Genomic DNA, 23,288 nt, shown 5'->3' on the forward strand with positions numbered 1-23,288 from the left:
AATAGTTGCCTTAAAATTATTAGAATTTTGCTCTATTTTAACAACATCATAGTATGTGTTGGATTAATAAGGAAAAATTAACCAGATGCAAGGAGGGGAGAAAATTCTGACTAACCCTAGTAGCAAGTCCCTGACAAATATGATATGTACATATAGAAAGACAGACAGACAGAGAGACAGACACTGTGGTCACATTTGGGACATTTAAATCATGACTTCATTGGCTCCAGAAACACCAGCCTCTGCACAATGAGAGAAAACAGCAAACATTCTAAAATAGTCCCTGAAGAAATTGATGAACATTTGAAAAAGTCACCCTTTGGGTTAGAAACCATCTTCTTGTTATATATTCATACAGTGCCTAATACAATGGTGCCAGGGCCTCTAAGTGCTACCACATACAAATAATAAATATAATGGTGGGGCATGGTCCGCTGAGAAGAATGTCTCTAGCTTTCCAATAAATGGAATAAAACTTTTATCCAGACAAATGCGCAGGTGATTGGATGTTGGTGGTTGAAATCCGCAAGAGCTAAACAAAATCTTCCGTTATACAGTCATTTAACACCAAACTCACAGCCCTCTTTTGTCAATAATTCTTATTCCTTGTAACAAAGTCCATGTCTTTTAACAAAGTAATGCAAAGAAGCTTAGATCGCTATAAAATAGTACCAGAACCTGTATCTTTGCTTCACCTTTGCAAACAATATTACATCATTAAATTATGGAAGGACTACCATTTTCTCAGTATTATTTTATTTATTAACTTGTGGTAGTGTTGAATTTGAATCCAGTAAATGAAACATGGAGAAATCCATAAGAAATTTGACATCCTGCCAGTTCTAGGAAAGGATGTTGCTCAGATCCATTTCAAATAAGTCTGGGGCCTTTGTGTAGCTGTTTGCTTGTATCACTCACTGCAAGACACAGGGTTTAACATGTAATATGGTTCACCTTCACAACGGCCTCAGACCACTATACTAAGCTCAGGAGGGTGGGTTGACAGCCATGTGGGGAGGTGCGGGTGATCAGGAATATATCCATGGGGAAAAAAAATCACAGACACACACTTTTTTTCTATCATCTGCCATATATGTATAGGTTTTTATATTGTAAAACAAGTGTGTATGTGTTTAATGGGGGAGTTATGGGAACAGTAGATGGAGGTTTCCTCAGAGAGGAAGAGGAATAAACCCGTGATCTGCTCAAATGGGTTGCAATAAAAGGAGAAACATCTTTATTCCCTACGGTCTCAAGATATCATCACAGAGCTGTGAGTCAGTGTCCTGCAGCTTTGTGTCATAAGCAGTGAATATCACAATGAGATTTCTCAGCTTATGCCTGATACAGTGGGGATCCCGTGACATAGGGTCCTCTGAAGATCCAGGTTGAACAGCTCTGTCTGAATTGGCTTGATGCGATTGCTGTAGTATAACAGTTAATTGTGTTGCTACTGACTACTAAAAATTGGCACATGTAAAACTAATTAGCATCTTTATTGTCCTGTTGTAAATAAATAGAATGAAACAAATACTAGTTTGGGGGCATGGGGCCTTGGTGTGGATCACATCGATAAGATAGCGAGGGGTATGATTAGTGGTACCTCTTCAAGCAAAGGGGGGGGTGAATGAAATCAAAATGTCAAGAACATTCTGGACTGAGTCATTAGTTACAGTACCTCAGACAATGCAATTGTGATACACATGCCCCAATATATAATTCTGTATTTAAATTAGCATGTTTAAAACTCAGAGTTGCTATCCTAGTTAGTTGCTTAATGCAAAGCAAGTGCTTGTTTTCTTAAAATCCCAGTAGGATGACCAGAAGACCAGATGCAATTATTACTGGCATCAGTCCACCCTTTTGGTTCACATAGCTGCCACTGTAAGAGCTTGCAGGTGCGCTCAGTTGTCTTCAACAGGGTTTTGGGGTTTATTTTTTTACTAAAATAAATTGAATAGAACTGTGGACTTCAGATTACCTTAGTTACTCTAAACTTGGAGGCTTTATTCCCAACATGACAGTGTAATGGAAGAAATTAACAATTTCTGAGGAAATAGTTTGGAGATCTGTGATAGAAATGTCAAATTTAAAAATTATTTTTCTTTAATCAGTGGTACAAAATAATGAGTTCTACCAATTTGCAAGATTCTAGCTGATAAGGGCTCACTTTCAAACATTGTAGCTCAAAGGGCCTTGAAATCCATAGAAAGACTGATGAGCTTCTGATGACTTGAAATTGAAAGGTCAGAGTTTAAATTTGAAGCCCATAAAAAGCAACAGCGTGTAACAAATTTCAAGATTCTTGCTCCCTGTGAAAATGGCAATTAATTGTCAGACTCAAGTCTGTTACAAATGACTGCATTATATAGGTGTTATGTAACTGTACTTAACACTTACACATCACCTTTAAACCCAGTATCTTAAAGTGCTTTATAAGCATTAATATCCTCACAATATCCCTCTGAGTTAGGCTAATATTAATGCACAGACTGACATAAAAAGAGGGGAAGACACACCTGAATCTTAGCAGCAGTGCCAGGAATAGAACCCAAAGTCTCTACTCCTGGTTTCCTTTTCTTACTAGTAGCATGTACTGTTTTTTTTTAATTTTCAGGGCTATTCTCTTAGGAGGGTTGGATGTGGCTGAACAAGAGGTACCCTATCTGTTGGTTCTTGTTAACAGCTGCGGCTGCGACAGAATTTTCAGTTTAATTAGACTTTGGGTTCTAACTTACTATTGATATTTTGTAGACTAAAATAATTGCAACACGGTGACATAACATCACAAAGTTAATATCTTTATATCCTGGCAAGACAGTACTACTAGATGCAACTCTACACTGCTATCATATGCAAATGGCCCGATATCCCTAAACATCTGCTGAACATACTTTGCCACAGTGAGGTGCAGACTTTACTGATAGGTAATTACTGCTACTCAAAGAAGCACTAACTTAAAACAGGTTTCAGAGTAACAGCCGTGTTAGTCTGTATCCGCAAAAAGAAAAGGAGGACTTGTGGCACCTTAGAGACTAACAAATTTATTTGAGCATAAGCTTTCATGAGCTACAGCTCACTTCATCAGATGCATGAAATTAAAACAGCTTTCTTTCATAACTAGTCTTGTTTTTCCATGGTAGCATTCTTAATATGCTATGTCCTACATCTCCTCAATATTTCCATGCTACACTCACTTTCTCTGGAGTTTGTGAATTCTGTGTTGAGATCATTCCATAAATCAGTTAATGTATATTGAAAGGGGAGGGGAGCACTTTCCACATGAGCCAAGGAGGAGCAGGAGATGTGGAGATAGCAGCCCATCCAAAGTAAGGAAAGAAGAATGGAGTTCTCTGTCCCCATTTCCCCTTGGTTTAGCTCCTAGCTATGGCAGAACAGCAGATGGGAGGGCCTAGCTTTCAAGTTTTGTAGTAAGTTGTTACGCTTCTCATTGTGTAAGCCCTAGGACTACATGACCTCTTGTCAGTGAGACATGCCGGGTGTTACTTTAGTTTTTACACCTAGTGATTCCAGAGTTTTGAAAACATCTGGCAAGGAAAAATATGTGCAATATGGACAACTTGGCCAGCTTGTCCTCTTTTTTACATGTACATGTCCATTTACCCTCCCCCTTCACACTCCTGTGGTTCCCCTGAGATGAGCAACAGATTTTTGAAGGGAACATACTTGGTGCTTTGTGACATAACCCAAAAAAGACATCCTACACCATGCTTTTTGCCTGGAAATCTGGAAGAATTTATAATTAGGATGTAAGCCATATAACAATAGGGTCCTGTGATGGGGTGTACCTACATAGCACCAGCCTCCAAATGGTTAACTGTGCTTTGCAGGCTGAGGAAGCCCTGCCCCTCTGACTCTGCTGGCATGCTCAGCCTGGAGGCAGAGTATAAAAGGAAGCAGCCCAACTCAGTCTGGGCAGGCTGCTGAAGGGGGAGGATGCAGACTGCAAGCTCTCTCCAGGGAGCTTCTACAGCAGTGATTCTCAAGCTTTCGTACTGGTGACCCCTTTCACATAGCAAGCCTCTGAGTGCAACCCCCCTTATACATTAAAAACACTTTTTAATAAATTTAACACCATTATAAATGCAGGAGGCAAAGCGGGGTTTGGGGTGGAGGCTGACAGCTCACGACCCCCAGGTAATAACCTTGCGACCCCTTGAAAAGGGTCCCGACCTCCAGTTTGAGAACCCCTGTTCTACAGGCTCCAACTACAGAGCCACGGCACGCAAAGTTCCAGACAGACTCTGGGCTGCCTAACAAGCGTGGAGAAGAGACCGCGCCAGCAGGAGCTATGCCACCTGAGGACCCCAGGGACCTGGGGGAACCGTGGAGCATTGCTGAGGGAGAAAGGGTAGGAAGCAGCCCAGGGGACTTAGACTCTTCTCCGGTGAATGAACCAGGGCAACAGTGAGCATGTTTTGGGAGGATCTCTGCTGACTCAGTGGTGAGACCTCCCCCAGGCTGGGACTCGGAGTAGAGTCCCCCTACTTTGGATGCCACACACCCCTGAGTGGCACCCCACTTCTCCAATAGGCCACACAATACCACAGAGGTGGGCTACTCTATTGACTCCGGCCATTGGGTCACGCTGCCCTCAGAGAAGGGCTGCTTTACTGACACTGGCCACTAGGCCGTACTACCACATTTATAGTCAGGGTCACGAACACAGGACCTAACCGGCGGCTGTACAGTTTCTTTCCTTCTTCTCACCGTACGTGACCCCGGCACCCATGATGGGATGTACCTACCCCGCGACAGGTCCTAAGTGGAGGTGGGAGAAAAATTGGTTTTTCAGCTCGCTGACCATTCTGAAATAAATAAATAGTTTTGTGTCAAACACAACATTTTGTTTTAATTGGGAGTATTATTTAATTTTTATTTTTTAACAAAATTAGACTTTTTTGTCATTTAAAATAAAAATATTGAAATGAAGCATTTTATATTTTTTTCTGATTAATATGTTTTTTTAGCTGAAACAATTTGGTCAATTAGCACACAGTCACAAAATGTTTTGGTGTTGCAGAGCCTTAATTTTTTACCAAAAAATTTTTTTTAAAAAAATGGGGGGTCAAAATATTTCACCCAGCTCTAGTCTTAGGTCTATTAACTAAATTATTAATGTTGCTTCATTGAGGCTAAAGTCTGTGTTAGCCTAGTGGTTTGAAACAGATTGGCTCTTTTACGATTTTGAGTGTTTGATGGCTGATAGCAAGATATAAAACCATTTTCTAATTCTTTTCATTGTTGTACAATCCTTATTTGTAGCACCCAAAACATTTATTTTCTACCTACTGGTTTTATTGGATTTATGGCATGTTGTGAAATATACATGTTCACATTTTCTCTTTGGCTTTTTTGTTAATGTTTTGAAAAGCAACAGCTTTTGCATGGTAAACAGCCAGCATGTAAAGGAGAGTAGAAAAGGTTAAAACTTTTAGATTGTTGTAATGATTGCTTATTTAATATAGGTAGTATTAGAAGGATAGAGGGAGGTTCCCTTCCCTTCATCCCGCACCCCCTCCACTGCCACAATTATTCCCTGGTGATAAGAGTTAAGCAAGGATGTGGCAGTGCTTGCTTTAATGGGGACCTCTGGCTGGAAAAGTCCTCCCACTAGGGAGGGAATAAAGAAGATTTTTAAGCTACTGCTGTGCAAAGCACATCATTAACAGTATGAAGCCACCTGTTTGGATTCTATCTCAGTTATTACTCGTAAGAGATATTATTGCCCATGTAAATTCCTTAATTCCAATGCTTTAAGTGGCTTTTAGATGTTTTCTTTATATATCAGACTCATAACTCATGGCTGAGTTGAATAAAATTTGTAGGAAACTGAGAGCTGAGATAAAGCCTCCCTTACTCTTCCTCTCCCCTTTTACCTTCTTTCCTCCCCTCAAAGCCTCCTGGATTACTGCAGCTCTCCGACCCCATGAACTTCAGCAACCTTTTCTAGTTAGATTGCACTCCTCTTATTTAAATTATATACATACATCTTCGGTATGTGTTCGTACAGTACTTAGCACAGTGGGGATGGGGCCTCTAGGCACTATCACAAATAATAATTCTAGTAAAGAGAGGCTGGACTCGATTACATCTGGATCCTGATAATTTCCATTGACCCTTAGCCACAAGTGAAGGATCTCTTGAGAGTATGGTACACTGCTCCCTACCACAACCATTCCTCTTGCTGACACAGGAAATAAGAGACCTAGTATACATCGTCAACTCGTTTCTATACAACCACACATGATGATGTATTTTAAATCGGTTGACTGAACCTTTATAATAGGAAAAATTGCACTATTTTAATTTGTTTAGCTGACTTGCTGTGGTTTGCCTGAGGAGTTAGGTTCTTCTGATCAGCTAAATCAAAATGTTTTAGTGCTTTAGTTTTTAATGCTATGTTCTCAATCTCCTTGATAAAAATGAAGCTGTTTGTCCCTTGAACATTTACTTTAGTACTGGTAAAATACTGGAGTAATATTTGCTGTCTCTTTCTGTTTTTTTTTTTCCAAAAAGACCAATACACACTTCTTTTAGAGGAGGACAAAACAAGTTCTTGTGTAGTGGAATGGGATTTTTGCTCCTGGGAGAAAACTAAGGACAGACTTCAGGTCTTTGACATTGTTAGTAAAGTTATACCCAGCACAAAACTACTTTTAGTATGTGAAAGAGACTGGGAAGGAGGTAATAGTGATTGAGAATGGATGATACTGTGGTTGCTGTTAAAAATTCAGACTTTGCCCATAGTTACCCCTGTTGGTAACTGTTGCCCTTATATTTTATATAAGAGAGAATGATAATATTTCAGATATTGTGCTATATGTTGCCTTTTTAATGACAATCATTAAAGGGATATATCCATTATATGTAAGGTGGTGGAAAACTCACAGGCAAAGACATCAATTAAATTATAATATTTTTAAAGTGGTACAAATCAAATATGAAATCAGGTAATATGGGATCAGATCCTGCCAGGTGCTGAGTGCCTTTAACCCCCATTTTAATAAATATTAAAGATGTTCAGAAAATTGCAGGATTGGACCAATAGAATCATAGGATTAGAAGGAACCACAAGGGTCATCTAGTCTAATTCCCTGCCAAGAGTCAGAAAGAAAAAGTGGGCCAGAAAGACATTCTATCTCGAAAAGGTGCAAAATGCCAAATGTTAAGGCAAATATGCAACCAAAGGGAAAATCTCAAAATGTACCTGATTATCAGTGGAATAGACATAAAAAAACCCAAAAGTTCTTTATGTGATTTCTTTGGGAATCTATACATAATGAGCTCACTCCTACTTGTCTTACTTCCTTCAGTGGGACCACTGCATGAATTTGGATTTGGACCTATATATCTTATCTGTTTTCTCTAGTTATTGTATTCATTTCTGGATCCATATGTTTAAGACAGAATGTTGGGCCCAATGTAAAGCCCATTGAAGACTCCCATCAACTTTAGTTGGCTTCTGAAAATCTGGCCCTATGAGTCTGATCAAAAGTACTCTGCTTATGCAGAGACATCAAAATAAGTGACATGTTTGGGCATCAGTATGCCCAATAGTGGGCCAGATTCTTCACTTGTTATGATGGTTTTATTCAGAGCATCTCCAATTATTTAAATGGAGTTACAGCAATGTAAAATTGGTATACATGACTGGAGAAATTGGGCAAGTATATCCAGATTTTAATGCAAAAGTTTAATGGGGGGGTTGCTTAGGGTGGGGGTTGTGGGTGTATGAGAGAGAGAGTGAATTAGTTTTTCATTCCTTTTCAGTCTTTCCATGTTATCATTGACTAATGCCTCATAATTGATTTCTCTAGTAAAGACGTTTTGTTAGCTATTGTGTTGTCTTCCTTTGTATAAGTGCTTTTTATTTGGAAGATACCATAGTATTCAATTGCAGCAAACTCATTAACTGCCCCAGTGTCAAATGTAACTTGTTGAACAAAGGTCTTGAATCCTCAGAGTAGCCTTTTCCTTTTTATATGCAGTGAAATTACAAACTTAGTCAACTCATACAAAAGATTATATGATTCAATTGCACTCATCGGATTCACTTTTAGAAAATGTTCTTAGATCTATTGAATTACTGTATGTGATTCACTGTGTGACAGAATTTTGCACATATTTTATTCATTTTCTGTCATCCTTAATCCATTGTTTATAGTTTCAAATTTGAAAAAGATAAAATACACATGTATGGCTAGTATTATTCAAATAAGACATTTATTTAAACATTAAAAAGCTTATTCAATATGTAGCATCTGTAACCAAAGCAAATGGTTAGTAAGTCCTAAGCACAACATCTTCTCTACCTTGCTGATTTGTAGGTGAAATTAACTGATTTATAATAGCTTTGATATTTAGGAAATTAAGAAATCTTTCTACAAAATATTTTGTAACTTATGTAAAATAGAATAATTGCTGTTAAAAAGGTAAAATCAATATTTAAGGGCCAGTTCCTCAGTTGGTATACATTGGGGAGCTACACTGATTCATACAAGTGAAGAGCTGGCTAAATTTGCGTTTCTTTTTATCAGGCTGTGGTTGTGGCTTTCCATAAAAAGAATCCTGGACTTGGGCTATAACTAACAAGAAATGTTACTACTTGCAGATGACAGATACTATGAGTGAAAGAGCTCTGTTGACCACCTGGAAATGATCCAAGTAAAGTTAGTATCCCAAGGACTGTAGTATGAGGACCATTACTTTCAAGATTAAGACTAAGAGCTCGATTCACAAAGAAACTTAAGCATTGTGACACTGAGTATCACCGCTCCTAACTTTTAGGTGCCTAGAAAATCACTGGGATTCACAAAAGATTGTGTTTGGTGCCTAGGCTCCCTGTATAATGAGTAGGGAAAGAGAGGTTCCTAGAGTGGGAATCACAAAAGCTATCATTCTAGGTAACTCCTTACCTAAACTAGACAGTGAGAAGTGCCAAGCTGAGAGATGTGTGCTAAGCCCCACCCATCTTCCAGAGATAGATATTTAAGTCTGGGCTGCAGGGAGGTGCCTCCTCCTGCTTGGGATTCTCTGTTGCAAACCCTCTCTTGGTGTTTGCCACCTATGCCATTTTTGCAAGAATCCAGGGGCGAGTGGCGGGAGTTGAGCCCAGTGGTTAGGGTACTCAACTGGGCCTAGTTCAAGTCCTTCCTCTGCCTGAGGGGGAGAAAGAGTTTGAACGGGGATCTGCCACTTCTCAGGTGAGCTCTCTAACCACTGAGCTATAGGATATTCTGATGTGATGCTCCCTCAGTCTCTCCTGTTGAAGCCACTAGCCCTCGATTGCCCTTTTGTCGGTTACCTGAAAATGGAGCGGATATACAAAAGGCTAAAGAAAAATTTCTATTGGCCCAGTACTCAAAATGAGGTAAAGAAATACTTCAAGACTCATGCCAAATGCCAAAAGCAAAAAAAGACTGTACATCTCCACGAGGCTCCTTTGCATCCTTTACCTGTAATCAAAGGGTTGTCATGGATATCATAGGGCCCCCCTACCCAAGTCAGCCAGGGGAGAAAAATATTTATATTGGTCATGGTGGATTTTGCCACCAGGAATCCAGAAGCATTTCCTCTTTCAAATGTGGAAGCTGAAACAATTGCTAAGGCACTGTTTTCTGTATTCAGCAGGATGGGCTATCCAAAAGATAAGTTATTAGATCATGGGTCAAATTTCATGTCCCAGCTGTTTGGTGAGCTACAGAGGCTGTGTGGGGGTAAAATAACTTAAATCTGCCCCATCCCAGCCAGAAACAAATGGAGTAGATGAGAGGTTCAATGGAATCCTAAAATCTATGCTAAAAATCCATGTAAACAAGAAGGCAAGTGACTGGGATGTAATGTTACCCAGTCTATTGTTTCCTTACTGTGAGGTGCCACAAGAGTCCATGGGGTTTGCCCTGTTTGATCTCCTGAAGAAGGAGAAAGGTCAGAGGTCTCCTGGATCTGATTAGAGACCCTAGGAGTGTGACACTGAAGGAGAGTGGGGAACTGGTTACTGCATATGTGCAGAAGTTCGGGCGGGGGGAGGGAAGGGAGTTAAAAATCCATGATGGAAATAATGTAACAAAACCTCACTAAAAGCCAGGCAGCTCAGAAAGAATGATATAATTGCAATACCTGTAATCAGTCATTTCATGTGAGGGATTTGGTACCAGTGTTACTCCCTGTAAAAAGATACAAAATGCAGAACTCATGGGGGGGGGGGGCTTTTGAGATGGTAGAAAGGGTTAGCGATGTTACCTACAATGTACAAAGACCCTGTAGCAGGGTTGCACCATGGACTGTGCATGAGTTAAAAGCTTATCACAATCGTGAAGCCACTGTAAACATGATATGCTGTGCAGAGGAGGATTGTACGACTCTTAATGATTTAATGGCTGAATGCTATAGTGATACACCACTAGAGAGCATTAATTGATATGAAGGGTTAACCCTAACCAAGATAAACAAAAATTATGGCTGTGGTGCAAAGGCACCAGCAGGTATTTTCCAACAGGGCTGGGCTGACTCACAAAATGGTCCGTCAGATTAACACTGCAGGACCACAGCCTGCACCCAGCAGATCATACTGAACATCTGGTAGAATGAAGGAGTAATTCCCTAAGGAGATAGCTAGCAAGCTAGATGTGGCAATAATTACAAAGTCAAATAGTCCCATGGCTTCTCCAGTTGTTATGGTTCCCCAAAGGGATAGAACCATATGGTTTTGCGTTGATTATAGGAAACATAATGCTGTCATTGTTTCAGATGCATAGCCTATACCCAGAATCAATGACATGCTAGACTCTTTGGGCAGGACAAAGTTCCTGCACACCCTGGTTTTGACAAAGGACCATTGGCAAATTACTTTAGACAACCCTGCCAATCTCAGTACCATTGCTCAGAGAGGTGATGTTCCTACAGTGACAGAAAAACCCCTTCTGTCGCTGTAGGCTGTGTCTTCACTACGGGGCTATACTGGCATAGCTACAGCACAGCAGTTATGCTGGTATAGTCCCTGTAGTGTAGACATGGCCTTAGAGGTTTTTATGGTTGCTGCTAAATTTCTTTCTTAGTCAAAATGCTTCATTTAAGAAATAGTCTTCCCCTTTATTTTACACTCTGAAGATCATTGTTAGTTTATTTATTGACACTGAATTTTTTTCATCAAGATAAAGGACTTCTGTTCTCGAAGGCCTACATCCTGGACTGAATCACATAACCCAAGTACCTTGCTCTGTGCTGTTCTGCTCCATGGAGAGATGGAGTAGGGAATGTCTGGCTGCATGCCCTCTGTGGTGGAATGATAGATGCAAATAGCAGCAAATTCTCAGGCCCTAGCTCCACCAGACGATGCTCTGCCCACAGCTGACCCTAATGTCCATAGGGCAATTGTGAAGCTGAGCACCATGCCACTCCAGGGATGCACCCTCAAACTGGTCAGAGAACCTCATAAACATTAACGAGTTTATCCTCACAATGTAAGCAAGTATTATCTTCCCCAAATTTACAGAAAAACAGAAACTGAGACATAGAGTAAGTAACTTGCCCAGAGTCATTCAGGGAATCTGAGGCAGAACTGGGGATTGAGCCTCAATTTTCTAAACCCTAGCTATGCGATTGGGGCCAAGGATTTGCCTCTGAAACCCAGTTTTTCCCCTTGACTTCACAGGGAGACTGTGCAAACCTTCCCCAGCAGATATGACCTTAATTTGTAATTCCTTGCATTTTTCCTCAGAATTCATTTCCCCCCCCCAATTTCCTGTTGTCCGCACACTTTCATAAATTTTAGTTACAAAATTGTACTCTTAGTTAAAAAACAAAACTGAAAATCTGTAAAAACAAACATTTGCTCCTCCAGTGCACGTATAAATAACTTCTGTTGTTGCCAGCCTGAATAAGTTCCTATGGTTCCACTTGGTTGCCTTGCAGCTGATGTTCAGTTTAATCAGACACATTTCCTTTCAATCCATGACACCTCGCCTTAGACACTGACCTTGAATGCAGAGTAGACAAATGTCTCCTGACAATTTGAGTATATCATGTCTCCTGAATGCCCTTATGCAATAATATCCTCAAATAATTCCAAGAAGTTAGGTTTCTTTCTGTGAACATTTTGGTAGCTTTTAAATGATGCTAAGCTTTTCTCTGTGAATTCAAAGTTGTTTTTGTATATTCTAAGTGGAAACTAAACCAATTGGCTTCTATTTTTCATATGTCCTTAGACCCTTCCTTAAATAATAGCATAGTGCATAAAATTATCCCTGAAAATTAAAATCTGCACAAAGTGACAAACCTTTCTCCACTGGTGCTGGTGCCATTGTGACAGTGCAAGCAAGGTGAGTCTGCTGCACAAGAAAGGGGCAGAGTTTCAGGGAATGTACATCCCCTGTTCATCATGTGCACAATTCCAGTGGGGCTCCTTGTGAGGACACAGTGAGTCTAAGACTGGGGTGGGCCAGAGAATCTGCCATTACACAGATTATCCGGACCTTTCATTCTGGTCCAATTCAAAGAGGGGGAGGATGCAAGGGCCTGGAATAGTCAGGCCATTCATCCAGTTTTAAGATGGACAGTTCTCTTTTTCTATGGTTTGTCCCCTGTCCGCTGCAGAGACAAAACTGAATGTGGTTTCGTCAGGTATTATGGAGGAGGGATGCCATTTTGAAGATCGTGCTACTCCACCCGACCGCATGACTTTGCACAAGCCATGTGCGATGTCACACTGTGGGGGAGGGAGCAGTATACTCTTCAAAATGGCATCCTCTGTGCAATGTGACCTCTCACACATTGTGTGTGCAAGGTCACACTGGCGAGAAAGGCCCATACCATTCCTGCAAGTACCAGAATGTCTCGTATGCTGGGAATTCAGCAGTGGCAACCCTCACCAGGAATGGTAATAGCACAACAGTACAAAACTAAAGTCTAGTGTGTAACTAAATCATAACAGTGTCTATTATGAAGTAGAAGTCATGAAACTGGCTAGAAATCCGTGTCCACAATCATTTTTGTTAGCCCATCTGTCAATCATTTCCATTATCTCACTTTCACACTTTTCCTTCCCTCGTCTATCTTTGGGTTTTGCATAATGCCCACCATTGTAGTATCTAATCACTGAACAGTGTGTCCAAGTAAAATTCTAATACAAAGAGTAAGTAAGCTATCATGATGTTCTCTAGATTCTTCACTCAGTAGTCAGTGTCTAAGGGCTTTTTATCCAATGCCAACTGAAGTCAGTGGAAGACTTTTCATTTATTTCAGTGGCATTGGATTAGATCTCTACTGAAGAAATCTCTGTGACCAGTAAGGGAAATTGTTTGCAGTGATTTTAACTGCATCTGCTAAGCTATTTGTGCTATCTGTTAAAGGACTGTCACTAAACATTGGAGGGGTGGGTGGGTTTCACACATGGGACTTTAGTTATAGAATACAATTTACAGGGCTAACACCCATTAGTATGATTCATGAGAAATAGAATTTAAGAGAAGAGGTTGAATGGCCAGAAGATTGCGTGAATCAACTGGGAAGGCACTAATGAGTCAGAATTAAATGGACTGAGACAGACTATCGTTGGGGATGACAAGTTTACTTATAGCCACACAGGGTTGCAAATCTTACTGTACATGTGATTGTTCACTTTAATTCCTTAACCAACTTGTGTTCATTTCTGCCCCTACACTTTTGCATTATCCTGGATGCTCATTTACAACTTCGTCCTCCACTGATCTATCAAAAAGTGTATTTAACAAACATTGAAAATACAGTCCGGTCTGTTGGCATACACACATAACTTAGGTCTCTTTTGACTGATATATTTAGTTACTCTCTTTACATACCATCCTTAAATGAGTTTTAATTCCTTTCACATTTGTATGAGGACCCTCCCAATGAATGTCTGCCCAAGATTGGATTTTTTTTTTAAATGTTCTGCACCAAACCCTTGCTCCTTTATTAATTTTTGAAGGCACTTTTCCTAATTGGCCCTTATACATATGTGTATGTTTCCAACTGCTCATTTATAGAGTGAATATTTCTGATGCCCTGTCTTGAATTGTTATTTTATTCATAGGTTTGGTCTTTTTAGAACCCTTAAAAGCAGCAACACAAAAGTGTAAGTGTATGACCTAGTTCCACAAGTGCTAGGAAATTCAGAAACAAATCTACAAACTGAGGTTGACATTCTGCCCTGGATCATGCCATTGTGCCTTGAGAATTAAAATATAACCCAGCATTTCCAATATTTGCACCTTAAATTTTGACTGTTATTCTGTTTGTGTGTGTGTGTGTGTGTGCACATATATAATATAGGTGGCAATAAACTACAATTTGATTTAAAATTCTCTGACTAGCATCATGGGCTTTTTCCATCCATGTGAGTAAATGATGCCTTATATCGTCTAATAATTTTTCAAAGCTTGCCTACTCTACTACATTGTTGAGGCACTTTTTAAAAGTGTTGTCTTCTCTTTGACCTTCTACCTAATGTATTAAAAGGTTTGTACTATGAAATGACAGTATATCTAGTAACAACTTCGAAAGTGCCTTCACAATATACTGTATAGAACTACATTTTACTGTGGTTCTACAATAGGTGGGTAGTCAAACATGCATGTCTATGAATTGCCCCTTACTTGGCAAATGGGCATCTGAGCACACAAATTAAAAAAATTATCCATCTAACCAGACTTTTTTGTGCAGTTAACAGGTATGCACAAACAATTGGGGGTCTTCATACAAAAACAATTGTTTTATGTGTAACAGTTGCACAGATATTTTTGCCAGTACTCCTGTTGTTCTATGCCTTGAAATGTTGATCCCCTATATTGTAAAGGATCCTTCAAAGTTGTTAGATCACTGTGATTCTCCATCTATTAAGAAGTTAGCTAGAGATGCCCTGGAATGTCAGGGTTTGCACACGCATTACTGAGGGAAATGATCTCTGACAAGGTTAAAGTTCTTCAGTATATCTTGGGAAGTCATTTGTAATGCTGTTCAGATCTCAGTGAGCTGTGTTTGTGGTAGTACCGTATGTAAAATGCCTGGAGCCAGATCCTTCACTTATGTAAATGTTATGGCTTCATTGACTTCATTTAAATCAGTGGAGGATCTGGCTCATGATATCTAAAATTTCTGTAGCCAGGCAAGTTGGTATTCTGTTAATTTTTCAAATTAACTCTCATTTTCACCAGATTTCCCTCTCATTTTGCTTTTTTCCTTCCTAGAGCGATTCAACGTATATCTTATGCCTACACCAAATTTAGATATCTATGGGGAATGTACAATGCAGATCACACATGAAAACATCTATCTCTGGGATATCCATAATGCCAAGGTCAAGCTGGTCATGTGGCCTCTGAGTTCTTTGAGGAGATATGGGCGTGACTCAACATGGTTCACATTTGAGTCTGGAAGGTAAGAGTTAAGGAAGTGTGGCAAGTGGGAAGAAAATGCAAATCACTCCATTGTTCAATTACTGGGAGGAAATATTGTTACCATGGAAATTCTGGCTAATAGTTACTAACAGTTACCTACCTATGCCTTGATTTTGAAGATAGCATTATACTGTTGGAGGGAGGATCCACTGACATGTGGGGAGAGAGAGTGATTCTTGAGAGGCAGATGCTCTAAGTTAGGGTATTCCATTTTTTTGAGTGAACAAGAAAGAGTAAATGCTACCTCCCGTTTTGTATATTACTTTTCAAACTGCTTCATATTCAAAAGGATTACATCATGCTTAACATTTAAAAGCACTAAAAAAGTATGAATGTTGCCCTTTTGTTTCTATCCAGCTTATTTCCATTTGTACCATTGCTGGGGCAGTCTTTCAAATAACGGGAACTGTGTTATCAGATTTGAGTATTAGAGATGTGGCTATGCTCATGAAAGCTAGCAGGATATGTGTGTGCATGATGCAGAAAAATTAAAATCTGGTGAATGTCAAGGTGTTTTCTTCCTGTTATATGAAAAGAAAAAACATCACTGGCCAAAAGGTGTAGGGTTTGTCTAATGCACGTTGCCATGCCATGTAGACAAGCCCTAAATCTTTTTTACAATTTATTTTTGATGATAGTCATGTCCTTATAGCTATGTGCATCAGGATTCATTTTTACGGAGGTTTTTTTAGGGTGCTATTTTCTTTCCTTCACATCTTCACCATTAAGAAATTTAATAGGATTATTCCAACAAAATTGATGGAAAAACTACAATGGCTGACCTGTGGTCGGTTATACTTCCAACAGACTAATTAGTGTGAAATGATTCTGATGTAGGTTTATAGAGAAACTGTTCTACTCCAAAGCTAATAGACAGAGTAGCAAGTGCATTCTTGGGTGTGATTGGTTACAGAAACCACTTAACAGATGGCAGATCTTAAAGTGGTTATATTGTAAGATTACCAAAGGCTGAAAGGGTAAGAAAAGTCTGAAAAAACAAGGTAAACATCTATAGTTATTTGATGCCTGTAGCACTATAGCATTTTCAGCAGACTTCCTTTTTTGTCCATTCAAATCGTGTTTAATTAACAAAAAAAAAAAAAAAATAAAACAGCTGTCAATGGGGAGAAGGCTACATTCACTGGGCTCAGGTTAACCATACAGCATAACTTTGTGTATCTGGCATTGCACAATACAGCCCAATGCATGTTTCATGAGTTGCATCACTGAGGACAAGAAATCTCTCTGCTAAAATCTGATATAGCTCTAATTAAAGTCACTAGAAAGAGAATGAAATTGGGCTTTTAAATAAGAGACAAGTCCTGTAACTAGAAATGATCCAAAAAAAGTGACGAAATATTTTTCTATTGAAAAATGTTGTTTTGTGGAAACTGAAATGTTTTGCTAAAACATATTGGTTTCAACAAAAATGTTGTCAGGAAAGTTATTTGGGTCCAGGATGGAATTAGAGAGAGAGGGAGACCTAGCCCAGAATACCTAATTTTCTGGTGTTTGGGTCACTCCCCTCGGATGGGAGAAACCCAGATTCTAATCCCTGCTCTGGCTTATTTGTAGCAGGGACCTGAACTTGGGTCTTCCCACTAGGGTCTCCCAGGTGGGTGCCCTAATCACTGGACTATGTGCTACTCTGGGGTTGGTCTGTGCCTGTCTCCGTCTTATTTTTGTCGTGAAAAAATTGAAGAGGTCTTGTTTTCGTTCCACATCAGAATAAAAGTAATCTTAAATCTCAATCTACGCTTCATTTTCTATGATCTGATCCCTCCTTTGGTTCTGTCAGAGTTCCTTATATGTGAATTTGCTCTGGCACAGAAAATAGGGAGGTAAAATATATGACTACAGAAAAAGTAGTGCCTTTAATATCATAAGCCTATGAAATGCAACATTGATGCACTTTTTAAAACCTGTCCTTGGCTTTATTCTATGGTTCTCCCTTCAGCGTCTCTCTGAACATTATTTTTGCCTGGTTCTTTGATCTGTTCATCTCCTAATGCAGCAAAATAGTGATATATGGTCTCTTATTAAAAATGAAGAGTTGAGCCATGCCGTAAAAGGATGTTCACGGTAGTAGTGTTTTCATCTGAGGCATCAAAATACACATTATAATAATCTCTGTGTGCGCCACAGCACTAAGTGTGAAGTACAGTATTGGCATCAGTCTCCCGGTGACTATTGAAAGCAATCCAGGAGATTTTAATAGGCTATTTTAAGAAAATGACATTACGTCAGGTTGGGGGGGGAGGGAAATCTCCTGGAATAGCTTCAGTCAGAATTAGCAACCCTAAACTGGTAAGACTTACGGAAGATAGCTATAAATGAAGATTGTTACTGTATTAAAAACCTTTTCTTTTATGATCAAATCTGGCCAGTATATGGGTTTAATACCCGGTCCGCCTCTCCCTCAATGTGAAGAGGACCATACACACTTGTGGTAACCAAGCTGAAATTTTCCCCAGACGTCTTAGTCAAATGCACACTAGTTTGGATTAAAGCATAAAATAAGTTTATTAACTATAAAAAGATAGATTTTAAGTGATTATAAGTGATAGCAAACAGATCAAAGCAGATTATCTAGTAAATAAACAAAAACACAAAATGAGCTTAACATACTAGATAGGTAGGATATGAATTAGCACATTCTCACCGTGAGTGATAAACAGGCTGGCAGATTCTTAAGGCACAATCTGCCTTTTCTTTCCAGGTTTTCATACACAGGGTAGAAATCCCTTTAGCCTGAGATCATCACTTCCCCCAGTTCAATCTTTATTCTTCAGGTGTTCCCAGGTGTTGTTGTAGGGAGAGTAAGGTACCATCATGATGTCATTTCCCCCTTTCATATCTTCTTCCCACTTGCTGGAAAGCTCTTTTGCTGTGACCTGGGTCAAACAGTTCCCATTGTGTAGTGCTATCTCTGAGAAGTTTCTATTGTATGCAGTTCCTGAGGTAATTCTTGTGCTTGTGTGCATTTCCTCAATAAGCTACTAACATTGTTTGTCCTTTTTACTGTTGTACCTGAATGGCTGCTTGTGGGTGTTTTTAACCTCACAACATGCTTGAGTAACACATACATAGCCAAACTTCATAACTTCACATACGACGATAGCACATACAATCCAATAAGATATTAATGTCTAGCAGATCAAGACTTTTAGAATGAAAGTCACAAGGCATACTTGGTACAAAACATATCCTAATTGCATGACAAAGATGAATATGGGGGTGGCAGGTTGTCACAGCTTTGTTCTAGGAAAGCTGTTTGGTCACCTATATTAACCACTAGTCACAAGCTATCGAATGAAACACTTACAGGTGCCAAACCCAGTTGGACATGCACAGAAATTTTAGCTGGTACACAGGGTGCTGTAGCCCCAAGTTCTGGTCTAAGAGTAGGAGAATCATAGGAGTAAGAGATGCATCCCAGGGAAGAAGAGGCCTAACTCCTGAGCAGGTGCACTTAGAGAGAATCAAGAGGACTCGAGTACCACTAGCTCCATAACCATGACACATGTGCTTCCCTGAAATGCTTTTCTTTCTACTTGGTAGAGTTTCAGATGTTGGTATTTGAAGGATATCTAAGTATGTCCAAGTATATTCAATCTACTCAGACATAAACATAAGAACGGCCATGCTGGGTCAGACCAAAGGTACATCTAGCCCAGTATCCTGTCTTCCAACAGTGGCTAATGCCAGGTACTTCAGAGGGAATGAACAAAACAGGCAATCATCAAGTGATCTACCCCCTGTCTCCCATTCCCTGCTTCTGGCAAACAAGCTAGGGACACCATCCCTGCCCATCCTGGCTAATAGTCATTGATGGACCTATCCTCCATGAACTTACCAGTTATTTTTTTAACCGTTATAGTGTTGGCCTTCACAACATCCTCTGGCAAGAGTTCCACAGGTTGACTGTGCATTGTGTGAAGAAATACTTCCTTTTGTTTCTTTTAAACCTGCTGCCTATTAATTTTCATTTGATGACTCCTAATTCTTGTGTTATGAGAAGGAGTAAATAACACTTCCTTATTTACTTTCTCCACATGTCATGATTTTATAGACCTTTATCATATCATTATTGACTGCCAGTACACATTGAGTGGATGTTTTCAGAGAACTATCCGCAATGACTCCAAGATCTCTCTCTTGAGTGGTAACAGCTGATTTAGACCCCCATCATTTTATATGTATAGTTGGGATTTTGTTTTCCAATGTGCATTACGTTGCATTTTTGAACATTGAATTTCATCTGCCATTTTGTTGCCCTTGTGATGTTATTGACATGAACTGTGACCAGGGCTGGCTCTAGGATTTTTGCCGCCCCAAGCAAAAAAATTTTTGGCTGCCCCTGCTTTTTTTTTTCATGCCCCCTCTTCCTCAACTCCGCCCCTTCCCAGCCTCTTCCCCAAGTCCCCGGCCCTGCCTCCTCCCCCAGGCATGCCACATTTCCCCCCCCCCTCATTGCTTCCTGAAGCTCCCCCACCCCCTGCAACCTCCCGCCCTAGCTCACCTCCGCTCCTCCTGCTCCCCTGAACATGCCACCGCTCCGCTTCTCTCCCCTCTCTCTCAGGTGAAGGAGAGGCAGCGCGTTCAGGGGAGCAGGCGTAGCGGAGATGAGCGAGGGTGGGGCGGAGCGCAGGAAGTAACGGGGGGGTAGCGGAACCGCTCCCCGCCCCAGCTCACCTTCGCTCCACCACCACCGCTTCCCCTGGGTGCGCTGCTGATCATCTTCTCCTCCCTCCCTCCAAGGCTTGCCAGGCCAAACAGCTGTTTCGTGCATGGCAAGCCTCGGAGGGAGGGGGGAGAAGCTGATCAGCAGCGCACCCAGAGGAAGCGGTGGTGGTGGAGCGAAGGTGAGCTGGGGCAGCGGGGACACATTTCTAGGGGTGGCATGGCCAGTGCCGGAATGCCGCCCCCAGAAATGTGCCGCCCCAAGCATCTGCTTGTTTTGCTGGAGCCTAGAGTCAGCCCTGACTGTGACCGTATAGATCATTGTTGCAACCAAGGTCCTATAGTTGCACCAAATCTTGTACAAGGGAAGTCAAGTAAGGTGTCTATAGAAAGGTTGTAATTTGCTGGATATGATTATGCTGGCTGAATGTGTGTATCATTTTTGTATTTGAAGTTATGGATATTGGCTATGTACTTGTATCTCAATGTTTTTGATTCTAAGTAGCCTCAGTGAAGCATTTGGTCAGCTTCTTGAGAAAGGACTATTCTCAGTAAGTGCCCAATCAAGAAACACCAATGGACAACGGACTTTGGGAGATGCCAATCCACATCTGAGCTTTCGTGGGAATGTTCAAACTAACATGTAAACAATGGCATTGGCCTGCAAAAAGCTGAATCATTCATGGACATGTGACTTGCCCAGGTGGCTACAAACTCCATCTTGTTGCTGTGACTTTGCACAGAAGAATAAAGGGGTTTCCACCCACAAGAGAGATAATATAAAAAGCCCTGGAAGCCTCTCCATTTTGTCTTCAGCTGGCTCAAGAGATGGCCTCTCCACCCCAAAGAGATGCCTGAAAGAAACTGGAACAAAGGACAGTAACCATGGGGGTGTGAGTGATTGCTGGACCCACACTAGGAAGGAGTCTAGTCTGTGAAAGAAGCATATTGAGACATCTCTGCGGGTGAGATTTATCTGTATTCAGTTTCCTACTGTATTAGGCTTAGACTTGCATGTGTTGTTTTATTTTGCTTGGTAACTTTCTTTGTTCTGTCTGTTATTACTTGGAACCATTTAAATCTTACTTTTTATACTTCATAAAATCACTTTTTGCTTATTACTTACTCAGAGTAAGTAATTAATACCTGGGGGAGCAAACAGCTGTGCATATCTCTCTATCAGTGTTATAGAGGGAGGACAATTTATGAGCTTACCCTGTATAAGCTTTATACAGAGTAAAACAGATTTATTTGGGGTTTAGATCCCATTGGGCGCTGGCTGTCTGGGTGCTAGAGACAGGAGCACTTGCTAAGCTGTTTTCAGTTAAGTCTGCAGCTTTGGGGGTGTGGGTCAGATCCTGTGTTGCAGCAGATTAGCGTATCTGGCTCAACAAGACAGGGTTCTGGAGGCCTAAACTGGCAGAGAAAAAGAGCTTAGTCTCAGCACGTCAGGGCACAGTCCCAAGGGGGTCTCTGTGACTGAACCCGTCACAGCCCTGTCCCCCAGTTTTATGAGATCCCTTTGTAACTCTTTGCAGTCTGCTTTGGATTTAACTATCTTGAGTAGTTTTATATCATCTGCATATTTTGCCACCTCATTGTTTATCCCTTTTTCCAGTTCAGTTATGAATATGTTGAACAGTACTAGTCCCAGTACAGACCCGGGGGGGACACCACCACTCACCATTCTGAAAACTGACCATTTATTCCTTTGTCTCCTATCTTTTAACCAGTTACTGATCCATGAGAGGACCTTCCCTCTTATCCTATGACAGCTTACTTTGCTTAAAACCCTTTGGTGAGGGACCTTGTCAAAGGCTTTCTGAAAATCTAAGTACACTATATCCGCTGGATCACCCTTGTCCACATGCTTGTTGACCCCCTCAAAGAATTCTAGTAGATTGATGAGGCATGATTCCCCTTTACAAAAACCACGTTGACCGTTTCCCAACAAATGGTGTTCATCTATGTGTCTCATAATTCTGTTCGTTACTATAGTTTCAACCCATTTGCCTGGCACTGAAGTTTGGCTTTCTGGCCTGTATTTGTTGGGATCACCTCTGGAGTCTTTTCTAAAAATTGGCATCACATTAGCCTCCAGTCATCTGGTACAGAAGCTGATTTAAATTATACCATAGTTAGTAGTTCTGCAATTTCACGTTTGAGTTCCTTCAGAACTCTTGGGTGAATACCATCTGGTCCTGGTGACTTATTACTGTTTAATTCATCAATTTGTTCCAAAATCTCCTCTAATGATACTTCAATCTGGGACAGTTCCTCAGATTTGTCACCTAAAAAGAATGGCTCAGGTTAGGGAATCTCCCTCACCTCCTCAACCATGAAGACCACATTCATTTAGTTCCTCTGCAGTGGCCACACAAAACTGTTCTTTCACTTCTCTTTGTCTGAAGAAAAACTGTAATTAAGTGTGTTTTTCTTAAACACTCATCAGGCCTTGAATCCATTTCCACAGCTGAGAAAACTTTAAGTTCAAGGGTTACTGAACCATGAAGAGTGCTAAGTTCAGAATAAGTGTGGAGCCACATTTCTCTGTAATTTCTCTCCTTTTACTTGACCCCAGGTTGATGTATTAATTTTCTCAAGAGAAAATACACAGATGCCAGAGTTATGTGAAGCAGAAAGTTCAGTGTTTGACAGATATCTTTTATTTTTATGTCATTCTTCTACAGGCAAGTTTTGGAGTTTCATTGAGATGTCACAGTCAGGTAACCCATACAGTAACAGTGGGGGAAACACCACAAATTCTTTTTGCATGTGGTGGTGAGGCATTTTTTTTCCAAATACCTCAAGTGAGAATCATTTTGGCCAAGTGGTTTAAAACCACTAATTGGAACTTTTTTTACAATGTTTCAAATTCAGCTCAGGTCTCTTCTCCCACTTTCTTAAAACAGTATTTTCAAGTTTTGACAGTATTCTTTTAAGAGCTTAAAAATAAAAAGTTTGTGTAGGAAATAGTTAATAAGAAATGTTGCATATTTTTCTTCAGGCTTTGTCAGTAAATACAATTATAAAATTTTACAATGGTAGTAGGAACAAAAATGGCATTTCTTACAATTGAAAAAAGATGCAGTGTGGCAGCAAAGGAAGATTAATTAGCTCTTAGTTTTGGTAAAAGTGCCCTGCCTAAGGGTATGTCCAGCCAGTGAG

At 40.4% G+C, this 23,288-nt stretch overlaps 1 protein-coding gene across 2 annotated transcripts in view; it reads left to right on the top strand.

The window, feature by feature from the left end:
- DOK6 (docking protein 6) overlaps positions 1–23,288 on the top strand; it is a 423,151-nt gene that overhangs the window by 254,564 nt on the left and 145,299 nt on the right. For both annotated transcript variants that reach the window (XM_074944708.1, XM_074944709.1), the window contains exon 5: positions 15,228–15,417. In XM_074944708.1, the coding sequence (XP_074800809.1) occupies positions 15,228–15,417 (190 nt within the window). The remainder of the gene's footprint in view (positions 1–15,227; positions 15,418–23,288) is intronic.

Source organism: Natator depressus, chromosome 2 (genome assembly GCF_965152275.1).
Source record: "Natator depressus isolate rNatDep1 chromosome 2, rNatDep2.hap1, whole genome shotgun sequence".
Classification (NCBI taxonomy): Eukaryota; Metazoa; Chordata; order Testudines; family Cheloniidae; genus Natator; species Natator depressus.